This window comes from Populus trichocarpa, chromosome 1 (genome assembly GCF_000002775.5).
Source record: "Populus trichocarpa isolate Nisqually-1 chromosome 1, P.trichocarpa_v4.1, whole genome shotgun sequence".
In the NCBI taxonomy this organism is placed as follows: domain Eukaryota; kingdom Viridiplantae; phylum Streptophyta; class Magnoliopsida; order Malpighiales; family Salicaceae; genus Populus; species Populus trichocarpa.
Genome location: NC_037285.2, coordinates 43,902,046 through 43,923,103, shown reverse-complemented (window position 1 = coordinate 43,923,103; position 21,058 = coordinate 43,902,046). Strand labels below are relative to the sequence as shown.

General features: G+C 31.7%; 4 protein-coding genes across 6 annotated transcripts; 3 read left to right on the top strand and 1 right to left on the bottom strand.

Moving 5' to 3' along the window:
• The first annotated feature begins 2,177 nt into the window (after positions 1–2,177).
• LOC127904457 (G-type lectin S-receptor-like serine/threonine-protein kinase At4g27290) lies at positions 2,178–3,461 on the top strand. The gene has a single exon (XM_052448178.1). It carries the CDS (start codon positions 2,178–2,180, stop codon positions 3,459–3,461), a length of 1,284 nt encoding a protein of 427 aa, XP_052304138.1.
• Positions 3,462–4,404: 943 nt separating this feature from the next.
• Positions 4,405–7,022, top strand: LOC18095694 (G-type lectin S-receptor-like serine/threonine-protein kinase SD1-1). The gene is made up of 5 exons (XM_052453844.1): positions 4,405–4,998; positions 5,243–5,453; positions 5,826–6,063; positions 6,180–6,330; positions 6,612–7,022. Exons 1-5 carry the CDS (start codon positions 4,855–4,857, stop codon positions 6,903–6,905), a joined length of 1,038 nt encoding a protein of 345 aa, XP_052309804.1. The 5' UTR covers positions 4,405–4,854; the 3' UTR covers positions 6,906–7,022.
• A 2,837-nt stretch (positions 7,023–9,859) lies between these two features.
• Positions 9,860–16,067, bottom strand: LOC18095693 (SWR1 complex subunit 2). Of its 3 annotated transcripts, none has more exons than XM_024601342.2 (12): positions 15,847–16,067; positions 15,072–15,147; positions 14,886–14,955; positions 14,495–14,566; positions 14,315–14,355; positions 13,982–14,237; positions 13,761–13,836; positions 13,521–13,640; positions 13,324–13,389; positions 12,368–12,410; positions 10,685–10,750; positions 9,860–10,543 (listed from the first exon to the last, which is right to left on the bottom strand). In XM_024601342.2, exons 2-12 carry the CDS (start codon positions 15,140–15,142, stop codon positions 10,357–10,359), a joined length of 1,068 nt encoding a protein of 355 aa, XP_024457110.1. In that variant the 5' UTR covers positions 15,143–15,147; positions 15,847–16,067; the 3' UTR covers positions 9,860–10,356. The 3 variants fall into 3 exon arrangements, with proteins under 3 accessions (XP_024457110.1, XP_006370389.1, XP_006370390.1); XM_006370327.3 differs by having other exon boundaries at positions 15,072–15,150; positions 15,847–16,066; XM_006370328.3 differs by having other exon boundaries at positions 15,072–15,171; positions 15,847–16,064.
• Positions 15,369–18,326, top strand: LOC112325534 (uncharacterized). Its single transcript, XM_052448161.1, has 3 exons — positions 15,369–15,411; positions 16,981–17,482; positions 17,696–18,326. Exons 1-3 carry the CDS (start codon positions 15,369–15,371, stop codon positions 18,177–18,179), a joined length of 1,029 nt encoding a protein of 342 aa, XP_052304121.1. The 3' UTR covers positions 18,180–18,326.
• Positions 18,327–21,058: the final 2,732 nt, after the last annotated feature.

Here is a 21,058-nt window from a genome sequence, read left to right as displayed (position 1 = left end):
AAAATAATGATTTTTTTCATGATTTTGAATTTCTTATTATTTTTTCAAAATTTGTATAAAAATAATAATTATTGTGAAAAACAGTTATTCTTCATTCAACCCTGTAAAAAATTAATGATTGATAGCAAGGTTGTTAATTCTGTTTCGGTAAGTGTTTCGTTTTTTCAATTGGAATGAAATGTTTTAGTTTTGAAGTGTTTCGGCGTGCCGTTTCGGGGTTGTACTGTTTATATATATATATATATATATATAACAAACATAATTCAAATTCAAGATAAATTAATTATAAATTATGCAATACAAACACAATACCAAACAAATATAATTTTAAAATTTAAAATATTTCTAAATAGTCAAGATTAAATAGATCTTTAATTTAAAGTAATTCAACTTAAACAAAATAACAAAATATTATGAAAGTAAAATGTTTTAACACAAATATTTTAAATATAAAGTTAGGTCAATGTTATCAAGGCTAATGGAATCTAAAGCATCTCTTGTTTTGCTCAAATTCCTACAAAGTATAAACATGAAAAAAACAATATGAATATAACCATATATATTAATGATAAATCTAATTTTAAAAAATTAATATCATTGTTAATGAAAATAGTAATAATAATTTTCAATATTATTATCAATATCATTGTTATTGAAAATAGTAATGAAAAAGAGTTTTTTTATAATTAGGTGGTTTAATTAATTAAATTGAACAATGTTCAATTTGATTCAATGACTTTTCAAGAGCGGAACAGAACATATGGAATGAAATAGGAACGTTTCGGGCGGAATTTAGCCGAAAAATCCGGAACGGACCGAGATTTAAAATGAGATGAAATTTGTTCTGTTTTGTTCTGTTTTTTGAATTGATATGGAATATTTCGATCATTTCGGACGAAACAGAACAGAATTGACAACCTTAATTAATAGTCATATACCTTTTGACAATAATAGAAGTCTGTCAAAGATGATAAAGCAAAGGTTTTTTCTTCTTTGAAAAATAGTTGCACTGAACTCCCAAAAGTCACAAACTTCTTTGAAGTTGAATATATATATGCGTATTTATTTTTTTATTTTTTTATCACAGCCCTGTAGATGGATGTTTAAGAGAAGATAGCGTATAAAGTATAAACAACAAGCATTTTATATTTTTTCTTTTCTTTTCTTTTCTAATTATTTATTATATTTTCATTATCAATGTTTCACGAATAATTAATTAATGGTTGTTAATTTTATTTTTTATATATACAACCTAACAAAATGATTTTTCCTGTTTTCTTCTTTATTTTTTCTCAAAATTAGTATGAAAATAATAATTGTTGTTAAAAAAATAATGATTTTTCATAGAGCCTTAAAAAAAATAATGATTAAATGTAATTATTATTTTTTAACATAATTGAGGTTTAATAAATGATAATTCATCAATATAATTAAGATGCATAGTTTTAAAAAAAATTAATGACACTAACAACGAATATAAAATTGGTTTTTTTCTTTAAAAAATAATATCAACAATAAAGACAAATTAACATATATAAGAAAAGATTCTAAATATCAAGGATTTGATAGTTAATAATTTATCATTTTTAATTTTTATTATTTTTGAATAATATTTATGTTTCGCTTCAAAATTGAGCATGATATTAATTACTTACACAAAATACTCATTCATTTAAAAAATATCTACAAGTTGATTTATTTTAATTTCTTCGACTTAAATATTTTAAATTAATTAAAATATTAAGTAAATTTTATGAACCTACCCTGGCAATACTCGGGTACAATGATGGTTCTCAACAGAAGAAAATCCTGGAAAGACTGAAAGAGGGTGAGCGTGAACAGAGGTAATTAAGCCACAGCAGAAGACATCGTAAAGTCAAGCAACGAAGGATTTCTTCTTAATTCTCTAGGGTCTTTAATCATTTGTTTAATTTGTTTGAGCCAATCACCACTTGCAGACGATGAACAAGTACAAAATATTCTTTCCTCGTCACCTTTGATCTCCTATACTCTCGTCTATCCTTCCGCATGTCGATGTTGACTGCAAATAAAGTTTTTTCGCTCAAATGGAATATCATTTCAGATTACTGTTATGTTAAATCATGAATAAATTTTCACGTTAAAGCCGCCCATTATAGAACAAGAAAGTGAGCAACAAGAAAATCAAGAGGGTTCCAATGGATTACATCCCTTCTTTTCTCTTAACGTTATTGCTTATAGGAGAAGCAGCCGAAGGTATTGATACCATGAACACAACTCATTCCATTAGAGATGGTGATACAATTGTTTCAGCAGAAGGGACCTATGTATTAGGATTTTTCAGCCCTGGAAAATCAAAAAACCGATACGTGGGGATTTGGTATGGCAGAATACCTGTCATCACTGTAGTTTGGGTTGCCAACAGAGAAACCCCCCTTAATGATTCTTCAGGCGTTTTCAGACTTACTAACGAAGGAAGTCTTGTCCTTCTCGATCATGATAGGAGCTTGATTTGGTCCTCTAACTCGTCGAGACCAGCAACTAATCCAGCAGCTCAACTTCTGGATTCAGGAAACCTTGTTGTGAAGGAGAAGGGTGATGGCAGCCTGGAAAATCCCTTGTGGCAGAGTTTTGAACACCCAACTGATACTCTATTGCCAGAAATGAAGCTAGGACGGAATAAAATAACGGGCATGGACTGGAACATGACATCATGGAAGTCACCGGATGATCCTTCCAGAGGTAACTTTACATGTATCCTTGTTCCTCATGGATATTCTGAGGTACTACTGATGGATAATTCGAAAGTGAGGCACCGGTCAGGGCCATGGAATGGCGTGCGGTACAGTGGTACACCGTATTTAAGACCAAATCCCTTGTACACATATGAATTCGTTTCCAATGAGAAGGAGATATTTTTCAGGGAGCATCTTGTTAACAAATCAACACATTGGAGGATCGTGATAACTCACGATGGTGAAAACCACAACTTCGTGTGGATTGAGAGCACACAGAGTTGGTTGCTATACGAGATAGGAAATACTGATAATTGTGGAAGGTATGCACTGTGTGGTGCAAATGGTATCTGTAGTATTCACAACTCTCCTTTCTGTGATTGCTTGAAAGGATTTGTACCAAATAACTCAAGAGATTGGAACAAGATGGATTGGTCAAAAGGTTGTGTAAGAAAGACTCCACTAAATTGTTCTGGTGATGGGTTTCAAAAGCTTTCTAAAGCGAAATTGCCTGAGATAAAATCATCTTGGATTAACTCGAGCATGAATCTTGAGGAGTGCAAGAACACGTGCTTAAAGAACTGCAGCTGTACAGCATATTCAAATTTGGACATCAGGAATGGAGGAAGTGGGTGCTTGCTTTGGTTCGGTGACCTGATTGATATTAGAATACTTTCTGAAAACGATCAAGATGTTTATATACGGATGGCGGCATCAGATCTAGGTATGAATTTATCTTCAGTCTAGAAAATTTGGTATGAGGATTTGTTTTTCATTTATTTTGCATATAAAATTCCATCTCAGATTAATTTTAACTAAATATATATTTTTTAAATTCTATTTTTTAAAAACCACCTAAAGGTGTTTTTTTAAAACCACAATTACAAAAAGCTAATTGATATAATCGGACTTGCAATAACGAGTAATTTTAAGCGGTCATGTGTAGGTTTGCCATAACTAGATAAAGATTTGTCCTAGATATATTACGTAGATGGTCTAGTAGATGTATTTATAGACTACTAAGACAAGTTTAGGCCCAAAAGAAGGTTTGGTCCCGCTAAATCAGCATAACGACTCAAAAATATCATAATTTTTTATCCAATTGTTGGATTGCGCTCAAATTTTTATATGAGTTTTCGGAGGATGTTTTCCTTAATGTAGCATGGAATAACTACTCCGATCATCAAATCTTTAAATTTGAAAAATCTCGCTCCCAAACCCTGGTTTTGGTGATTTTTGTAATTTTCATTATTATTTTTGAATTTCCTACTTTTTTTGCATTTTATGCTTCCTTTTTTTTAAATTTGTTTTTTATTTTCTAATTGAGATAGGGTTTTTGGCCTATTTAACGTTTTGTAAACCTTCTAAGAAGATAGACTTTAATATTATTATTTTAGAGAGAATAAACATGTGAATTTAAAAATTATATGTCTTTTATTTGTTTTTGTTTTTAACTCTCGCCTGCATCACTAACATAATGTCAAACACTCAAATTCAAGCAAAGCTGAAATGAGAAATCATATGAATCAAAAGCAAAATTTATTCTTCTTTTGCCTAATTATCGTATCATGGTTTTATAAAACATCTTGTGACATGATGCAATGAGAGTTCCTTTGTATGTTTGTATGTATATACCATGATAACATGATATGCACAGACTGCTTGGCGTTAAAGAACTTTAAGAACAACAAGATCAATGACTTGATTTATCACATTTTACTCTGCCGTGAGTAGAATTACCATGGTAGCTATTGAAATGCTTCCAGTACCAAAAAACTACATTGGGATCTTGGCATTTCCTGTTATTGTCATTCTAACTCCAGTTTTCACTGTCATGGTATAGATAATGGTGACTTCTTGAAGATTCATACAAAATCCAATGTAAAGAGAAGGATCATAGTAAGCTCCGCATTGTCTACAGCTATTCTCTTCCTTGTCCTTGCCTTGTTCTTGTATGTTTGGAAAAAGAAGCAGCAAAAAAACGGTTCGTTGTTCAATCTACGAACATCTACAAATAAGTTACAACTACAAATTGATAGGAGCTCGTTATAATAGACATGTCAAGGAAATTTTAATGTAACAGAGAATAGATCAGATCCCCTGCTTCTATTTATTCTTAACATCTCTGCTTGCATGGCAAATGACAGGTGCTTTGCAAAGAAATCCACATAAGAAAGATGATTTGGACTTACCGTTGTTTGATTTGGGTACCGTGGCTCGTGCAACAAATAACTTTTCTGTTGAAAATAAACTCGGAGAAGGGGGCTTCGGACCTGTTTATAAGGTACTAATCTATAATTAATCACGCAAAGTGACAGCTTCCATATTTCGTTGTACAAACTCTGAAAACCACTGTATTTACTGGGAACTTAGACCATGAGACTGACTATTTCCAAGCATAAAACAATGACTACTTGGTAAGAGTTTCGACTTATAATTTCCTAACAGATGCGAGTAGTTTGCCACATCATACCTTGCTTTCCAACTTTCACAGGACAATGCTTATAATAATGACTGATTATTTGCAGGGAACACTGAGAGATGGACGAGAAATAGCTGTGAAGAGGCTTTCTAATAATTCAAGACAAGGAGTTGATGAGTTCAAAAATGAAGTTAAGTGTATTGTGAAACTTCAACATCAGAATCTGGTGAAGCTTCTAGGATGCTGCATTGAAGGAGATGAAACGATGCTCATCTACGAGTTTTTGCCTAACAAAAGCTTGAACTTTTTTATTTTCGGTATGAATCTCTCAAAACCTGAACAAATACATTTTAGTTAGCACACTTCACTTCTCAAAAAAAAAAAAAAACAGTGTACATTTTAGCATGGCATTGTACGAACACCAAAATCAACTGTTTGAGAGGTCATGCTTTGAGCAATGACCTAAAACTAAGCTTGGTAGCTAAATTAATTTGGGAACAGAAGCTATGAGCATCCTCGAACCATTTAGGACAACGGGTTGGTGGCGAAGAGGCTGCCATATCAATTTGTGATTATAACTGGAAATTTATCAAGTATTAATCACCATCACCTGTTCTGTTTTTCTTTCACATATATTTATAGATCTGATATGAACCATAGTGAACAGACTTGAGCAGATAATCGTGCAGGTGAAACAAAGGACAGGCTGCTAGATTGGCCGACACGCTACAACATCATCAATGGGATTGTTCGTGGACTTCTTTATCTTCACCAGGATTCAAGACTAAGGGTAATTCATAGAGATTTGAAAGCCAGCAATATTTTACTCGACTATAAACTGAAACCAAAAATTTCAGACTTTGGACTGGCTAGAAGTTTTGTAGGAAATGAAATCGAAGCCAACACTAATAAAGTGGCTGGTACATAGTAAGTGAATGCTCCATCATAGTAATATTTTATCTGCATTTTCCGCAAATGCAACTTAACATCCTATGAATAGGTTTTCCACCAAATGCAACTTAATATTCTACTAATACGTGCAGTGGCTACATATCTCCAGAGTACGCAAATCATGGAGTCTACTCGCTAAAATCAGACGTCTTCAGCTTTGGAGTCTTGGTGCTAGAGATAGTGAGTGGGAACAGGAACAGAGGATTCTGTCATCCGAATCATAGCCTCAACCTTCTAGGGCATGTAAGTTTCAAAACTATGTTCTTCAATTTAATTTACTTTGTGGTACCTGTATGAGGTTCCAACAGATGCATGAGCATGTTTACTGACAGTACACTTCAAATATACGAAAGGAAAAGAGAAAGGAGAGAGGAAAAAAAAAAGGAAGGAAGAAATTTTGTAAACTAATCGAGTCAGACAAAGTTAAGCATGTCAGACATGCCCTGTGCTTGGATTTGGATCCTAGAAGGGAACACAGTGGCAGTTGAAACATTTTCTATTAATAACATGCTTTAATTTATCAGGCTTGGAGACTTTTCCAAGAAGGGAGGCCTATAGAACTGGTTTCGGAATCAATAATTGAATCATTCAATCGATCTCAAGTGTTACGTTCAATTCATGTGGCTCTTCTCTGTGTGCAAGAAAATCGAGAAGATAGGCCGAACATGTCATATGTGGTTTTGATGTTGGGTAATGAAGATGCATTGCCTCGGCCTAAGCATCCAGGTTTCTTCATTGAAAGGGATGCTATTGAAGAAAGTTTACCAAAACCATTATCAGAAAACGAATGCTCGATTTCACTGTTAGATGCAAGGTAGGATGGTTGTGCTGATGACTTTTTCATGGATGTGATTGCGTATTCATAGAAGCTGTATGTCTAATGTTGCGTGGTGAAGGTGCATTTCCTCAGCCAAAACAACCAGGTTTTTGGTTGCTGAAAGGGATTTGAGTATATATAATTTATGTTTTCAAGAAAAAAATTATTTTATGTTTTCAAGAAAAAAATTATGTTTTTTCAATATGGGATTTAAGACCCATTAGTATATATATTCTATGTTCCAAAAAAAAAACTTTTTTTTTAATGTGAAATAAAAAACATTTTTGGTTTAAATACTTCAATTTAAAAGTTTAACATAATATTTTTTTGATCTGGGATAAAAAAATTTAAAATATTCTTTTAAACTTCATTATTTATAATATGTATAACCTATATTTACATGGATTTTTTTCATATAAAATATTAAAGCTTTAAATATATTTTTTTAATTTTTCCGGGTTGATCCGGATTAACCCGAGTTGACTCGGGTTGACCCATGAAACCCGGGATCCGGTCTCTTGACTGAATCAATCACTGAGCCGGGTTTAATAACTATAAATAAAACCTTACAACGGGTTTTTTAATAACAAATATCATGTGCAGATTCATAGAAGACTTCAAAGGGCACGCTAAGGTGTAAATCCTTAATCCCCTCAAACCAGACCTAAAAAAATTGGGCAACCATCATCTTAGAGAGGACAGGGTGTGAATGTTTTGAAGCAGATCAAATGAAGCTAATCTGCAAGTTAATGCCTAAAAAGAGCTTGGACTGCCTAATTTTTGGTTTGAGATTCTCTAAACCTTGCGCATTGAGTTCGAGAGCTCCTCTCATATATGTTTATAAATTTGATGAAAACTAGTTATACCTCATTTTGTACTCTGATAGCGGTTTTTTTTTTAAATATTTTTTATTTAGAAATATATCAGAATAATTTTTTAAATTTTTTTTAATACCAGTATATTAAAATAAAACGAAAACATAAAAAAAAATTATCTAATGTAAAAAAACAAAATAAAAATTAATTTTTTTAAAAATAATTTTAAAACATATAAACAAAGGAGTCTTGAATTCAATTACACATCCGAACGCAGAGCGCACTACTAGACTAGCCGAAGCGCCACCACATTAGCAACGGGATTGCCAAGAATAATTCAGAGATGTGAAAGCCAGCCTGGCAAGGAGATTTGGAGAAAATGAATGCCATTTAACATTCAATTGTTGCGTGCCTTGGCTACATGTCACCAGAATACTTAATTGATGGACTCTACTCAGTAAAATCTCGGTGCAATGTTGCTTGTTAAATAATATTTAACTCAAAAGTTTAATCCATTATACAAGGTTATTAAAAGAAAAAATGAGGTGGATGTAAGATTTAAATTTATAACTATTTAGTAAAAAAACAACTTTAATATCATATAAAATAATTATTTTAATTCAAAAACATAGACTATGAAGGTTTTTTATATATAGTATAAATTTATATTATGTAAGATAGTGTTTGTTATATTAGATAATATTAAATGGAAAATACAAGATTAGACTGAACTAGACTAGACAAACAATTATTTTATCTTGTGTTTGGTATGTATTGGATTGTACTTGATAATTTGTTTTTATTTTGTGTTTAGTAGACATTGGACAGAACACGACCAATCTAGACTGATTCGGATTTAAAAAAAATAGAAGAAGAATTTATCCATTCTAATCTGGTCAAAAACTCGGGTTGACCTGCGACCCTGATGACCCGAGATAAACACAAGTAAAAAATTTATTGACTTTTGTTTTTTGAAATTTTTTTTGTCAAAACAAGGTTGCTTTGATTTTTTTTTTTTTTAATTTGGTTAACTTTGGTTGACCCTTTCGACCGGTAATCCAAATCTTTCCCTTGAACGACTTCCAAGTCAGGTTTTAAAAATATGATAATAACAAATTTTATCCATACATTAACTTCGTTCAACCAATGATGACTCTCTCGACCCGAGATCTGGGCCTTGTCGTGGTTTGATTCCCAAGTGGGTATTGAAACTATTATAATAATAATTTTTATTTTTATGTTGACCCTAATCAAAGGTTTACTCGACCCGTGATCGGGGTTTTGCACTAGAGCGACCCTCAAATCAGATTTTAAAACTATAATAATAATAATTTTTATCTTTATATTTATTAGAATCAATAATCAACCTAACTCATGATTTGGGGCTTGCCCTGAGTCAACCTTCATGTCGAGTTTTAAAATTATGATAATAATTGTTGTTGTTGTTGTTTTACCCTGCAATAATTTTTTAGATTGATTTTTATATTATTTTATCCTATAAAATTTAATTGACTAAGTATTTAGTTTTTAGTTCAATTCGAATCTCAAATTTAATGAATTATGATTTTAAGAGATTAATCATGATTTATAAAGTTGACACGGAATTTCTTGGTTTTTTTTATAAAAAAAATATTTCCTTTTAAAAAAATGCTACACAAGTCTCCTTTGCAGTTTTATATACCCACAATACCCTTAATTATTGTTAAAGAAAATAAGATAATCAGATTACGAAGTTACAAATTAGATAAAAAAAAAATATTAAGAAATAGGACATGACTTTTTTTAGTACATGTATTTGTTTCGCAATTTAATTTTATTCAATTTTATTTTAAGTTTTCTTTTCAATAATATTTTGCTAATTTTAAATTTTTTCAAATTTCGTTAATATTTTTTTTTCTTTCTAAAAAGTAATTAAAGGCATTTTGGGTATAATAGAACTCAATAGAAGGTTACTGTAATAATTTTAAAATATATAATTATTTTTTGTCAAATGTTTAAAATTGTAAATGTTCTTTATAATTTCACAATACCTAAAAGTTATTTTAATTTACCCTATCTCATTTTAACAGTAATGGAACAGTGAATAATAGCATTGCATGTATAATTCAAACAATCTAGCATCAAATCGAACAGGTGCAAATTGAGGCAACAAGAAAATGAGCCACCAAACTTCTCTAAATTTGTCACCAGTAATTCTTGTACGTAAAATACAAAACACAAGACATCAACGGCGGCTTTTAGACAAACTATACAAGTGTTTCAACAGTGATCTTACGCCATGATTTGCCTTTTTCTTTTTGGTTAACAGAAGAAACAATTTGTGCTTTTCTTGGGAGGACTATCCCTGTGCTGTGCTTGCATCAGATGAAACTCACAAGAAGGTGAGAAGTGCGCAGGTTACTTGCCACAGTTAAGTGTTACAGCTAAATTGACCACAACAAATAAAAATAAAAACCTTTTGTTTGGTCCAAACTGAAATAATTGCTGGACTAAACCCTAGAAATCGGATAATTGCTCGGATTTTCTCATTAATGTCATCCTTTCTCTAAGCCGGACAACTATACAAGCCTGTTGCTAAAATGGACATGCTATTGCTAAAACTAATATAACAATATTGATTCCCCATATTCCGTGGCTCTATTCTGAAGATTCAATATCAACAATAGAAGTCATACCAAAATTAGCAAAACGGGAGAAATGTGACATTTTGCGTCTATTTGAAGTTGGCAATCGCTTCCTCTTGCCATGAAATCCAGTCCCAACTAGTGAATCAAATAGATCACCCATGGCCATTTTCTTGATATTGTTATTTTCATCCATAAAACTGGAAACCAACAAAGATATCATGAAAGGCGTCAGGATCAGCTTTGAAGAATTTTCTTTAGCAAGAAGTGAGCTGACAAGCAAAGCATCCAATCAATTTTCTAGCTACTGACCATGAAGAAATAAAGAGAGGATTCCATACCGTTCACGAATAATTTTGAAAGCTTCTTTTGTTGCATAAGGTAGCCCTGTCTTTGGATCACAATACCTGGAACATAAATTCAGAATCAAAACAATGATTCTCATTGAGCATAGTTTGCATAAATAATTGGAAAGAGAGGGGGGGGGGTGTAAGAGAAAAACTGAAAAGAGTACTTTTCATTGTGAACTTTTTTAATTTCAGTAGAGAGAAGATGAAAAGAAAAATGCATAGCTCTGGTATGGCAATATGTTTCCATGGTAAGTATCTTGGCTTAAGGTTTAAATTATTGAGCCTTGGGTGGGAAAGAATTTTATATTTTGCATATTACAGCAAAACAAGCTTATTTGATAATTTCCAAATTGATCAGGAGGTCTAGCTTTCTATTTTGAATTTCAGTTTCAGTGGTCTTTAATAAGTTGTTCTCAATTACTGACATTCTTAAAAAATGAAAGCATACTTGTGTTGATCCTATTTTAATAGTCCTGGCCCTAGTCTATTTAGAAGTTTACTCCCTATATATCTGTAATGTCCTTTCTCAAGAGACTTGAATAATGGAATAAAATTGAGATCTAATATTTTGTTTTATGCTTAGGGCATAGTTTTCTTTTTCTCGTCTTCCACCCTAATTTCTATATTCTAATTCTTCACCTTTCTTCTTCAATTAATCAGGTCTCAATCCAGCCTAAAATCACATACTCATCCTAATTCCAATATCAATTCCTTGAAACACCAATCCTTTATTTTACATAATTGTCTACATAAAATATTCAAACCTCATTCTTTATACACTGAAATACTTTCTATTCTCAAGCCTTTTCTGCATTAATTGCATCTTGACTAAATGCATCCAGATTACAGTCAAGAATCTCATCACTTGGAAAAAAGCTCATGCCTATCCAAAGGATGTTAACCATGTGCCTACAGCCTGCCAGTTTATAGCTTGCTTGAACACTCAATTCCAGAAAAGTTGGTCACTAATGCCTTGCTTCTTGTCTTTTATTATATTTGAAATAGAATCAAATATGCTTAGTATGAGCTATATTAATGAAACCTTCTTTTTCTTTTGTCTTAGGATCATAATTCTAGATCTTAACTGAGTTTCACTAATGCCTTGCTTCTTGTCTTTTATTATATTTGAAATAGAATCAAATATGCTTAGTATGAGATATGTTTATGAAACCTTCTTTTTTTTGTCTTAGGATCATAATTCTAGATCTTAACTGATTTTCACAGAAGGAAAGGCAATGGCATTTCTTTCTTGTTTCTTTTAAGCCCCCATCTGCTTAGAAATATAGTTCGGATCAGCCACTCAAGTATATCCCCTTTTATTGGGTTCTCACATCATTAATGCCACTCCATTCAAGTTGAACATCGAAGGCAATGGTGATGTGACTAGGAACAGTTTATCAATTAAATCTTCTAGAGGTGCACGATGTCCAATGACAAATTGAAAGAAAAATCAAAATCCTTCACCGTTTCAATTCCTTCTATCATTTCATTATTTATTTGGATAGATCAACATTCAAAATTATCAAACTCAAGGTGATGAGCACCAAATAAAAAACACGATTCGCAAACTAGCCTAGCACTGTCACATTTCAAAATAAAAGAACCACAAGTTATCTCAAGCTGATACTTTTAAACAAATAACAAGTGACCATTAATGTGGAAATGAGCTCTTACTTGGCAGGCAATCCTGTTACAGCACATATAGCCTTCTCTGGATCTGGCAAGTGATTGGTATAGAAAAGGATTATCAAACCACAGAAATAAAACATAACAAAGGACATCAACCTAACAACAAGATCCATAACGCATCTTTTTATTTTATTTTTTTCTTTTTATTGCTTCAAATGTCTAAAACTGAAGATCTAAAACATTCAAAAAAGGGCAAAGAATGTTTCGAGTCACAAAGGAGATGCAAATTTCAATTTTCCATATGCAAAGATAATTTTAGCAAAACTGTGTATGGCAAGGATGCGCTTTTTATATGTCTGGATCTTCCAGATCTTAGATAGATATCTGGAGATAGAATACTTTCAAAAGAGGGGTACTAAACTTGTCTTCAGCACCTTTCATCACAGTAGGTATCTCATTTAAACAGCCAAAAGCAGGAGAATTATGTTTCTAAGACTAAAATACAGGTCAAACTAAAAGAGAGAATTTTCTTGTGGCAGTAATTCTGATGCAAAATTCAGGAAAATATCCAATCCAGATGTGTGGGTATGCTCACATCATGCACTGATACCATGCCAAACAACCAATTGTATTTCAAACGTTATCCAAATGAAATAGAGAAGCCAATTTCTATCCATATAAAAAAAAATTCAGAGGTAATATAATCAAATCCTAGGATTGATTAAGCTTTATGCTCATCATGCCAAGTGAATAGGAAACATTGACAGCGGCCTGAAGATCACACGAATCTAAGTACAAAATAAAGAGCAGTTTTGTGAATATCGATCCTGCTGCTTTGATCAAAGCACGGCTCTCTCAGATTATATACATTAAAAATGGAAGAAAGATCAAACAACAAAGCCAGAGAAAGTGGAGCCACTGACCACTGCAAGTTTTACATCTGATTTTTTCAGTAAGCTAGCATTGATGCTATTATTAGCAGCATTTAAACATAAACTTACATGGAACAGATGTTGTTGAAAGCTGTGACTGAAACGACAATCCTTTGAATTCTAGATAGGAGCAACCTGGAAGAAATGAACAAATTGACATAAAACAGTTATGATAATAATCAAAACCTTAATAACATGCAGCACATTAATAGATATTAACAGTTGCATATCTAAAAATGATTCAAATATAAACAATAGTAGCTTGCCATTTTTAGAAAAATATCGAATCTGTGGGCCACTGTACACAGCTTTGTGCACAATTGCTCTTTTCTTAACTTCTTCCTCCCTTGCTAAAACACGCTCTAAGTTCCTTAAATTCACGATTTCTGCCAATGCCAATTACAACATAGAACATTCAAATTGATATTATATGAGACGTAACAAAGAATCTCACAACTTCAATCAATCAGGCAAACGTTCCAGCAACAACACATCATGAGAAAAACCTGTCTGTGCTGCTTCAAGAAGCATTTCTTCTTGTGTCATCCTCTTCTCCTCGCCTTCTTTTTTTCTTTTTATTGGCTGGAGAAAAACAAAATATTTATCTATCCCGATTGCATAATTGTACATTTTAAAATTGAGAAACTTAAGAACCAAGAAAGGAAAATCTTATCAGGCAACTTTCATGATGAAAGAACAAATATGCCATCAGTAGCGAATAACTGACCTTCATTGTTGCCTGCAAAGCTGCACGTATTGCATCTCTCTCAGCTTGCCTAACAATGACTGAGGTTCTTGTAGATTTCCTCACTATTCTTTCCCCTTCCACGTCATCAGGAGCATCTTGATGGTCAGGAGTAGCAGGTTGTTGAGTTGATTTTTCATTCATGGAAAGCTTATCTAATTTTGAAAGGTCTTTCTTTTTCGTTTTCTTCTTTGGTAAAGTCTTTCCAGGAAATATAAGCCGCTTCTTGTTCTGCGGCCTAAAAAATGATCAAGAATTAGAAATTTCAACAGATTAGAAGTGGTTATAGCTTGCTTCAGCTGATAGATTTCAAACCTTTCTTCTACTTCCTTTTCTGCTTCATCTGGCTCAGGCTCCTAGCACCAATATGAAGCACAAAAGTAAGTAGTAACATTTTCATGTTGGCTAAAAAGTTGAAAACCACAATCGTTGCATTAAGATTAGTTAGAGGTGACAAATATATACACACAAAGTAAACAGTAAAAAAATACTCACGTCTTCGTCAAAGTCACTATCAAACTCATCAACAGCCTCTCCCTCCTCTTGATAATTATCATCATCCTCTTCCTACATATATGAGAAAACATTTTATAAAATTGTGGGTTTTAACTTACAGGCCTCATGGCTACAAGAAAAGGAAAAAAATGAATAATAAAAGAAGCACAAGCTGCTACCTTCAACGAACCATCCCTGAAGAGAGATCATGTGACCTGATTATAGTTATTCGTAATATCACAATTGAATGATACCAATTTAGTTTGACACGATGGTCGCATGCGACCTGGTTATAGTTATATGTAAAATCACCATTGAATGAAACCAATTTAGTCTGATACAATTTTACTCCTTTTTTTTTTTTTTTTTTGAAGATATGAATTTTACTTACATCTTTAAGAGCTTCCTGGTTCCAAAACAACTCGTCCTCTTCAAGTTCATCGTCAATCAACTTGGTCATCCTTGCATAAAAAAAAAGCATCAAAATCTGAATATTAGGGATTTTTTTCTAAAAAAATCATGTTTCTCATGTACCTTTCTAAAGAGAAAATCACATAAAAAGGTTTGAAATTCTAACCGTTTTCCTCTTGTTGCTCGAGAGGCTCGGTCCAGAAGCATAAGTGAATCATCTTCCTTAGAGACTTCCATGATAGCTACTTCAATGTATGAAACCAAATCTAAAATCAACAAAATTGTGTGACATATTAACAATGGAATAACTAGCCCTAATCTTTCCTTGTTTCTTCTTCTGTTTCTTCTTCATGCATATTCTTCTACAAAATAAGCCTACTTTTCTCAACTTCCATGTGATTATGAGAAACAGATTGAAAATGCAAATTGACTGGCTATAGGGCTTTGTTTATAATGCTATGAGATGGGAAATTTCCCTAACTCCAATAACTTAGATTCCTCCGAAGGCAAGAGCCAGTTTGACAACTAACAGGTGATATATAAATAAATCAGCATATAATTAGTCATTTAATTTGTACAAAACACTGCTACCTTGAATATGCATGATGATATTAACACACAAGCTTACTTTGAATACAATCATTATGCCTTTCTATTAAACAAGACAAAAGAAAATCATAGTATCATACATTCAGAAGTTCTTACAAGAACTAGAACCTTAACAAAACAAAATGACAATTCTCGCAGGGTCATTTCATCAAACACTTTGCGAACACTGAAAAATATAACATAAACCCTAAAAAACAACCAAACCCACTTGAATTTACTTATCTAAGAATGTAAAAAAAACCCAGTTTCCCATTATTTGCGAGATGGCCCATTAACAGCTGCAAAGAATAAAATCAGGCACTAAAAAGCAAAGAAAAGATTTTTCAATTTACCTGGTATTTAGATGCAAATCCGACTTGGAGAGAGAGAATCTGTTATTGATGAAAAACCAAGTTGGATCAATTTCTGAGGGAAAAAAAGAGTTGAGGGTTTCTTCGTCGGGGGAATAGGGAGAGTCCACACCAAGGACCAACTTCCATAAACTACCGGCCTCGAGTTCTGCTCTCTTTATTAAGGGTAAACTTTATTTTTGTTCCTATGCATTCATCATTGTTTCACTTCAATTACTATAGTTTAGTATTTTGCAATATTGCCCTTCTATTTTCCCAATGTTCAAACGTTCCTTGTAAACCTATCTTTCCAATTGGTGTTTGAGATTTCTTTCTTCTTCTTCTTTTATTTATGAATCACATATGCGTTGGGGTTTCAAAAGGAAAAAAAATATGAGAAGTATAAATATGAAAAAGTCAGTTTTTTGTTAGAGCATCTCCAATGCAAAAAGTCAAATTGAGAAGCTAAATTGATAAAATGGCTTTTTGAATAGTATAAATATAGCTTTTTTGATTATATGCATTCCAATGGTAAAAAGCTATTTAGAAAAGTCATTTATATTTTAATATATTTCATGTTAAATTCATTTTTATATAATTATGTAACTGATTTAGATATTTTATATATAATATAATTATGATGTTATTAATTATATAATAAATATGAGTAATTTATAAAAATAATATAAAATTTAATGAAATAATATGAAATTTAAAAGATATAATTTAAAATTTATTTATATGAATATTTTTAATTTTCAGTTTTATATGTTATTGTTAAAAATTTATTTTTTTAAAAGTAAATTCAAATTCAAACTTTGAAAAAACCATCAATATTTTAAAATTTGATTTTCAATTTTTTTAAAAAAAATTCATGCTTTGAAAAAATGACCGCCACCATTTTAAATTTTAAAATTTCAAATTTTGAAAAAATGACCGCCACCATTTTAAATTTAAAATTTAAAAAATAATCCATCTATAAATATTCTCATATACCTTAACATTTTTTCTCATCATTCCATTGTTTTCTCTCCAATCAAAAATATATTTCATTAAAATTCATCATGAATCATTCTAATTTTAATTTTTATGATGCTTTTGATTTTGATGATGACACTCTTGTGTTTGCTTTTCAAGTTGCTGCTGCTGTGGTTGCTGAAGAAGAATCGAATAATCAAAGGCGGAGAACGGGGTATCGTGGCTCTATTCTTGGCCACAATATTGTCAATCGTAATAGAAAGGAAGGTGAGTTGAGGTTATATAATGATTATTTTGCTGAAAATCCTAAATTCACTGAAACTCAATTTCGAAGAAGATTTAGGATGAGTCGTCATCTTTTTCTTCGGATTGCAAATGCAGTGGAAGCTCATAATCCATATTTCAAACAAATGACAGATGCTCTCGGTGTTCTTGGTTTATCTTGTCTTCAAAAGGTAACTACAGCTCACAGAATACTTGCATATGATATTCCTGCAGATCTTACTGATGAATATCTTCAAATTGGAGAAAGCACTGCGATAGAAAGTCTTAGAGCTTTCGTCAAAGCAATCGTAGAAGTTTTTGGTGATTGGTATCTAAGGGCACCAAACGAGGCCGATGTTTGTCGATTATTATCAATTGGAGAGAAGCGTGGATTTCCAGGGATGTTAGGGAGCATTGATTGTATGCATTAGAAATGGAAGAAATGCCCAATTGCATGGCATGGGATGTATACTGGTCATTGTCGTGAACCAACTATAATTCTAGAGGCGGTGGCTTCACAAGATCTTTGGATATGACATGCCTTTTTTGAAATGCCTGGATCATTAAATGATATTAATGTTCTTGATCGGTCACCTATCTTCGCTGCACTTGCTGAAGGTCGTACTGCTCTTGTCAATTATACAATTAATGGGCATGAATATACAATGGGATACTATTTAGCAGATGAGATTTATCCTAATTGGTCAACTTTTGTTAAGACAATCCCAAGGTCATTAGGAGCAAAGAGAAAATATTTTGCAAGTAAGCAAGAGTCTGCAAGAAAGGATGTAGAGCGGGCATTTGGAGTGCTCCAATCTCGTTTTGCAATTGTACGTGGACCTGTTCGATACTGGGATGAAGAAACGCTTGCAAATATTATGAAAGCTTGCATAATAATGCATAATATGATTATTGAAGATGAAGGAGCAATGAACCTTGGATTTGACCATGAACGTGAAGTCAATTCCTTTATATCAGTGTCACATGGTGAAATACCAGAACTACATGATTTTCTTCAAACTCATAATCGAATCAGGGATAGAGCAACTAGCTCTCAACTACAAGAAGATTTGGTTGAACATTTATGGGAATAATATGATAACGAGTAGAATCATTAGCTTTGAACTTCTTATGTCATCATAATTTTCAAGTTTTTTATGTTTTTTTTTCATTATGGTTGTTGTCTTTTAAGTTAATTAATCCTACTTATTGTTGTTAAGTTTTTTATGTTTTTTTTTTCATTATGGTTGTTGTCTTTTAAGTTAATTAATCCTACTTATTGTTGTTAAGTGTTAGAAGAACTTCAAAAAAGTATTATGAATTAATACCACTTTTATAACAATATATTTAAAATAACCAATAAATTTCTAAATATTTAATTAAAAATACATTACATTAAACAATAAATAAATCTAGTTAATTAAAAATACATTACATTAAACAATAAATAAATCTAGTTAATTAATAATTTAAAACCCCTCTTTTACATAATTTCTAACTTTCTATTTTGAAAATACGCTGCAGAAATTGGATCCAAATTAGAAATATCCATTTTCATAATTTGTTCTTCTTTCTCAATCCTGTCCAATTCTTGTTTCTCTTGACTTTGTTGAATCATCATAGCTTGTTGCTCTAACATAATTTTTCTGTCTTGTTTCTTTTGATCCTCAATTTCAACTAGAGTATCCCTGAATTGTTGTAAGATATTTGTTATAGTTGTTCTCCCCAACTTTATCTTTTCCTTGTTTACGTTTAAGTCATTCCTTTGCAGCCTTCTGACCAATTGGTCTATCTTGATAAATCAATGGTTCATTGTCTTCTCCTAAACTAATAGAATCAGGGGTAGATGGAGCTGATGAAGTCGAACTTGCATTGACATGACTTTTTTGTTTCTTGTTTGACCTTTGATGTTGACTTGCACGCTTAAATTGCCATTTGGGTTCTTTTCTTAGGATAACCTAACAGTGTTCTAGTTGAAATCGTTTGCCAACGCAAGAAGCATACATTTGTCGAGCATCATTAATCTGGTAAGTAAAAAATTAGAGAAATTAAATAATGTTAAAATATATGTTAAACAATTTAACATGAAAACGAATATTAAAATTACCCTTGATTCTTCGGTCATTCCACTTTGCTGATGATTTTCAATTTGAGTAACAAATCCAACAAATTTACCGACTTCTCTATTTATTTCTTGCCATCTATTTGAGATGCTTATTTGAGAACGATTATTCAAGTTTCCTCCATTCTCTACAAAGTAAGCATGTACTCGAGCCCATAACTGTTTTGTTTGTTGTTCAACTCCTGTAATTGGATCTTTGCTTGTATTTAGCCATGCAGAGACAAGAAAACAATCTTTCTCTGGTGAGAAGTTTTTACTTCTTTGTGACTTTTTTGTTGTATGAACATTTAAATTCGAGTATGTTAAGTCATCAATTAATTGATTAGAATCACTTGGTTGAGAGAGAATATCTTCTGACTCACTCATAAGAAAGTTGGTGAAAGAACTTTGAAAATTTGAATCCATCTACATTAAAAAAAACCTCAAGTTAAAACCTTGTAGGAGAGTGTAAAAGAAGCGCACATTCAATGTCTAGCAATTTTGTAGTTTACATACATGTGAATTAATAACAAGCATTGCATTCTACTTGTTCTAACATTACAATTTGACTATTTTTTGGAACTAAGAGAGGATTGATATATTGGTTTAATTGCATTTTCAACAAGACAAAATATAATTAACCTCAAATTAAAACAAACAATCAAAAATAAATTTTAAATATGTCACTCTATATTTTTATCAATATTAGCTACCATTATTACTTTCTCTTAATTTTGTCAAAGATAACAACATAAATAAAAGATTGTTTTCCTTAACCCATATCAAAAACATAAAATTACAAAGAAATAAATATCATCACAAATATCAAATTAATAACAAAAAATCTACAAAATCAAGAGATATTAAAGAGAAAATATAAAAAGCTTTTAAATAAACATACCTTTTAATTTCAGCTAATTAACACAACCGATGTTATTAATTAACCAGAGAATAATTGATTCTTGTTTTTCTAAATTTGAGAGAAGAGTGAGGCACAATACAAGATTTAAAACAAAAACAAGTTTCTTTCTTTGCTTTTAAAGAAAAATAAAATACTGTTGACCAACGGCTATTTTTATAGCCGTTGGCAACGTTAATCTCTTTTTGGCTATTTCTACAGGAAACTGTAGAAATAGCTCTTCCCAATTTAAACAGCCATTTTGGCTTCTTGGTTGCCTGCTGCATTGGAATGACAAATTAAAGGAACAAAAGCTAAAAGGACACTTTTTTAACTTTGTCTCCTCATTTGCCTCTCCGGTTGGAGATGCTCATAGTCATTTAAAATTAAAGGGTAAAATTGAAATATAAATATGTTAAAGTCAGTTCTTTGTTAGTCATTTAAAGTTAAGGGGTAGAATTGAAATATAAATATGAAAAAGTCAGTTCTTTGTTAATCATTTAAAATTAAGGGGTAGAATTGAAAAAGTCAGTTCTTTGTTAGTCATTTAAAATTAAAGGGTAAAATTGAAATATAAATATGAAAAAGTCAGGGGGATATGAATCGGTTCAACCGGACTAAGGCACTTAAGTTAATTCTCATCGATTCAAAGCTATCTTGATTATGTCAATTTAATATATATTAAAAAAATAATTAAAAAAAACACTTTTAAAAATAGAAATAACAAACACGTAACTATTATAACGATGAAGTGTAAGCATGCTTCAAAGTTGTTTCAAGATATCTGTCATGATGTTACCTTTAGTAACAAAAACCCCACAAATTAACCTCGATTTCCACTATCCTTCCTTAGTGCCTTAATCCTAAATTTCGCGAGCTTAATGTCAATAATTGTTTAGTATAACTGAACTTCATGTTCAGCTTCAAATCTAGCAAAGTTAGCATAGAAAAGCAAAAGGGAGCTTGAGCTGGGG